Below are 5,731 nucleotides of genomic sequence, written 5' to 3'. Positions count from 1 at the left end.
CTTCCAAAGGCGACCCTCTCGAGTTTCCGGCTGTTTCCGTCATTGAAGTAGCCTTTCGTCGCCCTACCCCCCCTATAAGTAAGTTGAAGTCACTATCAGCCCTACTGAAGTACCAAAGGTGCGCTCCGCCCGGTGACTAAGAAATTGGTTTGCGACTGAAGGAAGTAGGGCTCCTATTGACTAAAGGTTGGTTCTTCGGTTTCCTTTAGAATGAAAGTAGCTATGAAGCCCCTACTACTTTGTTTGATTCAAAAGGCGAACAGCCCCCCCAACTAGTCGTATGGGGTGGGGTGCTTGTGGTAAGCTGCCTTGGATATGAGGAATTCCTAAATCAAAAAGGCAAAGTCCGGTATTTGACGAAGATCTTTCGATCAATAGATAGGAATGAGTGTTCGATATAGGGTATCAATAGATAGCTGCTCTTTCTCTCTCATTTTTTTTTAGAGAGAGCAGATATAACGATAACGATAAAAAAGAAATTCGGGAGATGATAAAGGATACATAGACATCTAAAGGGATTTCTATTCTATTCCTCTGTATTTTATAGAAAAAAAAAAGATATCTCGTTCATCTATCTCTTGTCTATCTATCCATTGATTCTATCTATGAATCAAGTCAAAAGAGTTCGTTTTTGGGTTCCCCGAAGCCCCGAATAGATTGGATCGTTTCTGCCAACGAAATGAACGCGGAGCCCGTTCCGAATGCTTCTCCGATCCGGAAGTTATCGCGAAGAGAATCAAATAAGATGCCTCCCTCTGTCTTTTCCCGCTTTGCTAATCTTCCCCTCTAACGCGGGCCGGGCGGCGGCGGGCGCGGAGGAAGAAACCTAAGAGAAGACGCTCTTATCTTAGGTCCTTTTTTTCAGTGCAACACAGGAAAGCGCCCTCTTTTTGTCATCCCTGCAGCTTTCCAGAGGCTTTTTTGGTATTGAACGCATGGCGTAGCTAGGACCCTTCAAATCATGTTTGAGCCTATGTGAAAACCAAACCCACCCCATAGCGAAAGAATGCCCGCCAAGTTCAGATAAGGGAATGCTTCCCCCAACCACTAAAGGAAAGGCTCGACGAAGGGCCCTTGATCCGGGAAAACGCTTTCGGAGATCGAGATTGGATTTGTTTTTCATCGAAAACGAAGAAGGCCGAGGATGGCCTACGGTGCGTGTTATCTGAAGGGAACACGCTTTTTCGACCGCGGTGGTATGATTGCCGGGCCCTCTCCTCGTTCCGCCCGCTGGCCTATTGGGATAGCAGCCTTCGGGCTTTGCCTGCCCCTTCTAATAAAGAATTCCGGCTCGGCCCGGGAAAGCGCTGGCAACAACAGAAAGGAAGGGGTCCATGTAGCTGCTGCGCCCGCCCACTGAGCAGCAGGTTCGGCATCTACTACAAAAGAGAGAATCCACTTCAGATAACCACGCCTCTGCTAGGCAGCGTGTGGAATGGCCGAGAGCGGACCTTTTTGGATATATAATCCAAGTCGAGAGTGGAGTTACGGGAACAGCCGTCTGATGGAAAACAACTTTCACGTTCGGTTCAGAGAGCACTTTTTTCGTTGAGAATTCCTCGTTCCCTTTCGTGTGAATTCCCCAGCGGCGAATTAACAACTTGTGGGGCCCTATCTATTCCATCTCTCGAGCCCCGAAGAAAACCCCCCTCCCCTTCGGACTCCATATCTCTTTTGACTCTATATATGCGGGCACCTGATATCTATGAGGGTTCACCCACCCCGGTTACAGCATTCCTTTCTATTGCGCCTAAAATATCTATTTCTGCAAATATGTCACGTGTTTCTATTTATGGTTCCTATGGAGCTACATTGCAACAAATCTTCTTTTTCTGCAGCATTGCTTCTATGATCTTAGGAGCACTGGCCGCCATGGCCCAAACGAAAGTCAAAAGACCTCTAGCTCATAGTTCGATTGGACATGTAGGTTATATTCGTACTGGTTTCTCATGTGGAACCCTAGAAGGAATTCAATCACTACTAATTGGTATCTTTATTTATGCATCAATGACGATAGATGCATTCGCCATAGTTCCAGCATTACGGCAAACCCGTGTCAAATATATAGCGGATTTGGGCGCTCTAGCCAAAACGAATCCTATTTCGGCTATTACCTTCTCCATTACTATGTTCTCATACGCAGGAATACCCCCGTTAGCCGGCTTTCGTAGCAAATTCTATTTGTTCTTCGCCGCTTTGGGTTGTGGGGCTTACTTCCTAGCCCCAGTGGGAGTAGTGACTAGCGTTATAGGTCGTTGGGCGGCCGGAAGGTTGCCATGAGTAAGTAAGTTTGGGGGACCGAAGGCTGTTTTCCGTGCACCGGACACGTAGCTTACCGAATCAGTTGCGACACGGATGGGAATGCATGCTACGAAAGAAAGGGTCGAGTCTGATACATCAACCGTCTACTCAATATCCTTGTACGAGTCCACAATCACTACACGAGATGAACCTTGGTTTGGTGAATTGAAGTTGGCCTTAGGTGTAATAGGACTCCCAGTTACTGCGCGCGATCGTATACTGAGGGGGGTTGATAAACCCGGTTGTTGGAACGACGCGAGCCGGGCCGGGCCTCGATTCAGAAAGATGAAGGGACAGAGGTTACAAATTCCCCATCTCATTGGGGGCGGAAAACGAATCGACATCTCGATGTGATACAGCCCTTTCTATTTTAGTTGGGAAAGAACGGCGAAGTCCATCCGAACCGTCCAATGAAGAATAAGAGGAGAGCAAAGCGCCAATGGCGCGCGAAGCGCATGCGGAACGGGCACGGAGAAAAAGAAGTGTGGAGGAGAAGCAGCCGAGCTCATTCCCTTCGCTTCCTGGGCCCAAAGCAGTGCAGTGTTTCCTGGCCAAATCAAGGATTTGGGGCTTCTTGCTACGCTACATATATTGCTAAATCCATTTTTATAGTAATCTATATGAATAGAAAGATAGATCCATCCATCTATCCGGATATCTAAAAAAGAATCGATTTCATTCAACGTTTGTTTGATTCAAAGAACTGCGCTTAGCCCCCCCGCTCATGAAACGGCTCTGCTGCAATGGATGGCAGAGGGTCCGTAGTACCCGAAGCACTGGAGTGATCCAGTAGCCGGGAAGGGGCCTAGAAGTGCCTACTACTACACCACACTACACTTGGCTCTACACATTTACAGAGCTAACCCCTGTCCAGTGCCTGGCAGAGCTAAGGGGGGCTTCAATCCTTACTCCTTATCCCCATCTCAGCCCAGGCTAACGGGGCCTTACTTATTCTGGGGGGGGAGTGGAGCCTCGAGAAGCACTGTTGAGAGGAAGATCCTTGGCCCCTCTTCATTCTCTACAGGGGTCTCTGCCCACATGGAAGCGGGGCAGAGATGGAAGAGATCGAACACGGGAATAAGAAGGATTTCATCTCCTTTTTGATCATTTTGATAGAGGGGGATGGAGAAAGTGGACAAAACAGACTCACATTTCCCAACAAGCAACGGATGAGCCCCTATTTGAGTAAGGCTGATCTACGACCAAAGAAGCAAGGGTGCTCTACGATCAGCTCACAAACCTATTACTAAGACGCGTTAGCATGCTTTGACGCGTTAGCACGCCCGTTTATAGTTGGGGCGTTAGCGCTTTTCTTGCTGCGTTAGCGCAACGGTGCTCTACGATCAGCTCGACCACAGGCTGGTTGTAAATCAGGTGGTCGTAGAGCAGCTCGACCACCGGGAGAGAGTGGTCGTAGATCAGCTAGCTCAGCCGTTGCTTGGTTGCTGGGTTCCTTTTTCGTCTCGACAAAGAGGAAAAGAAGAATATTGAAAACGCTCCTAACCCAACCCCTTCCTTCGTAGAGCCGTGTATTGTAAGTGATCCGAACCTGCCCGGAGCGAGCCCCCCATAGAGGCAAGTGAAGTTGGTGAGCCGTATGATGGGCAACTATCTCCTGCGGTTCGGAGAGGACTCAGCTGTTAGTTAGTACCCCCTTGGTTTCGGGGTGGACCCTTTCACTCTATTTTATTATATACGCTTAGCGAAAAGAATGTTTTTTGATACACCTAGGACATGGATTCTATATGAACCAATGGATCGTGACAAGTCGTTACTACTAGCAATGACTTCCTCTTTCATTACTTCATCCTTTCCATATCCCTCTCCCTTGTTCTCAGTGACTCATCAAATGGCACTCAGTTCATATCTTTAAGTTCGATCATTGACAAGGTTCAAAGAAAGGGTGGGCTAAGGATCCCGCTTTGAAACTGGTTTCAAATTTGCCAGGAAGGCAGGAGCACAAAAGTGTCAAGTAGTTCAACCAGAGCAGTGAAGATTGCTAGCGGATGGGATTGAGAGAGACAGCGAGAGGTAGCGAATGAAGGAAGACAGACAACGGACAAGGCAGCGGAGGAAGATCAGTGCGAGGTAGAGCGGATGAGAGTGAAGCAACGAAGGAAGGCAGGCAGCGAGAGGTAGCACAGCGTAAGGGAGAGAGGGAGGTTTGCTTGGGATGGACAGTCACTGATACAGGTTCTATTCCACTTCTCTAAAAACTGTTATTCTATGTTATTCTAATAGTAAATATCATTCTCCTCTCTATCATACTGTCTACAGTACGCTCGTTCCTGTCCTTGCGACTGGTTCTTCCCCAGTCTGGCCAAGGCAAGCTATGCTAACGACCTCAACTGCACTACCTAGCCAACCATCTTCACCCAATGTTTTCCCCCGTAGGGCATCACGTTCCTCAATGGCCAACTAGGAGCACGGAAGCGATGAAAGCATGCCCACTCTCGCCGGCTAACACAATGGATCAATGCAGGGGAGAAACGCCGAGAAGCCTAAGCTAGCTATCAGCTGCCGTACCCCAGCGGAGTGACGTCTTCTTATCGAGATGAACATGAGTGGTCAAGCCCTGCAATGAGATCATGCGCCCTAAGCCTGGGCTACTGTTGTGTGTTCCGATCCTTCCAGTGAGAGCTTGTGACCATCGCAGTGACCGCAGTATGCTTAATCGACTGTCTCTCTACCTTCTTGATCGTTGCATCACAAGTTCGCACGACAAGCCGCATTGTGCACTAAAGCTTGGATGATGAATGCCAAACAATTGAAAGATACAGGACTCTTTCAGAGCCTGTAATGTGTACCTAAGGGCTAGATACAAAGAGGCCTTCCCTCTCTTCCCTTTCTTTTGAGATGAATGCATGCGAACAACCATGACACGCTAGAAATGAGACAATTTCTAGCTGAAAACGATAACGATAGCTAGCTCTATAAAGGAGAGTTAGACGGAACACAAAGCCAATCGAGATTCAAAAAAGAAAACAAAGAAAAAGCCCTCCGCATATCGGATTTGAACCGATGACTGACGCACTCCACTCGTTACCACTGAACGACGAAGCCAGGAGCGGAAGGAGGGACTTGAACCCTCAACCTCAGCCTTGGCAAGGCTATGCTCTACCATTAAGCTATTTCCGCCAGCTCCGGTAGTGGCGAAGCACTACTGAGCAATTCACGTATCACTTGATACGGACGACTTCTGTTTTCCGCCGGACAAAACTGAAGATCTCCGGTCGAGTACTTCGCCCGGTAGGCGGCTAGGGTAAGAAAGATAACAACTTTCTTATTATACGCTATTCTGAACGACTATGTATACTACATTAATGAAAAGAAAAGAGACTAATGCGCTTCAAAGGCTAAAGAAAGCATTTAGAAAGAATGGCGGAAGAGGCCTCCTTTCATTGCCCAACTAGAGCGAAACTATAGCCTT

General features: G+C 48.0%; 1 protein-coding gene and 1 non-coding gene across 3 annotated transcripts in view; one reads left to right on the top strand and one right to left on the bottom strand.

Annotated features, from left to right (window-relative positions):
* LOC122067783 (NADH-ubiquinone oxidoreductase chain 2) overlaps window positions 1–4,221 on the top strand; it is a 5,480-nt gene extending 1,259 nt beyond the window's left edge. Inside the window, exons 2-3 of one of the 2 annotated variants that reach the window (XM_042631620.1) lie at window positions 1,685–2,256; window positions 3,986–4,221. In XM_042631620.1, the coding sequence (XP_042487554.1) occupies window positions 1,685–2,256; window positions 3,986–4,174 (761 nt within the window). In that variant the 3' untranslated portion in view covers window positions 4,175–4,221. Of the gene's footprint in view, window positions 1–1,684 lie in introns of both variants that reach the window. The other variant, XM_042631619.1, reaches the window with a different exon arrangement.
* A 1,146-nt stretch (window positions 4,222–5,367) lies between these two features.
* TRNAG-GCC lies at window positions 5,368–5,439 on the bottom strand. Its single transcript has one exon. It is a non-coding gene; the product is annotated as a tRNA-Gly (tRNA).
* Window positions 5,440–5,731: the final 292 nt, after the last annotated feature.

The sequence above is a fragment of the Macadamia integrifolia genome, unplaced genomic scaffold (assembly GCF_013358625.1).
Source record: "Macadamia integrifolia cultivar HAES 741 unplaced genomic scaffold, SCU_Mint_v3 scaffold3125, whole genome shotgun sequence".
In the NCBI taxonomy this organism is placed as follows: domain Eukaryota; kingdom Viridiplantae; phylum Streptophyta; class Magnoliopsida; order Proteales; family Proteaceae; genus Macadamia; species Macadamia integrifolia.
Note: the sequence above shows the minus strand (reverse complement) of the source record. Positions and strands in the feature narration are given on the sequence as shown.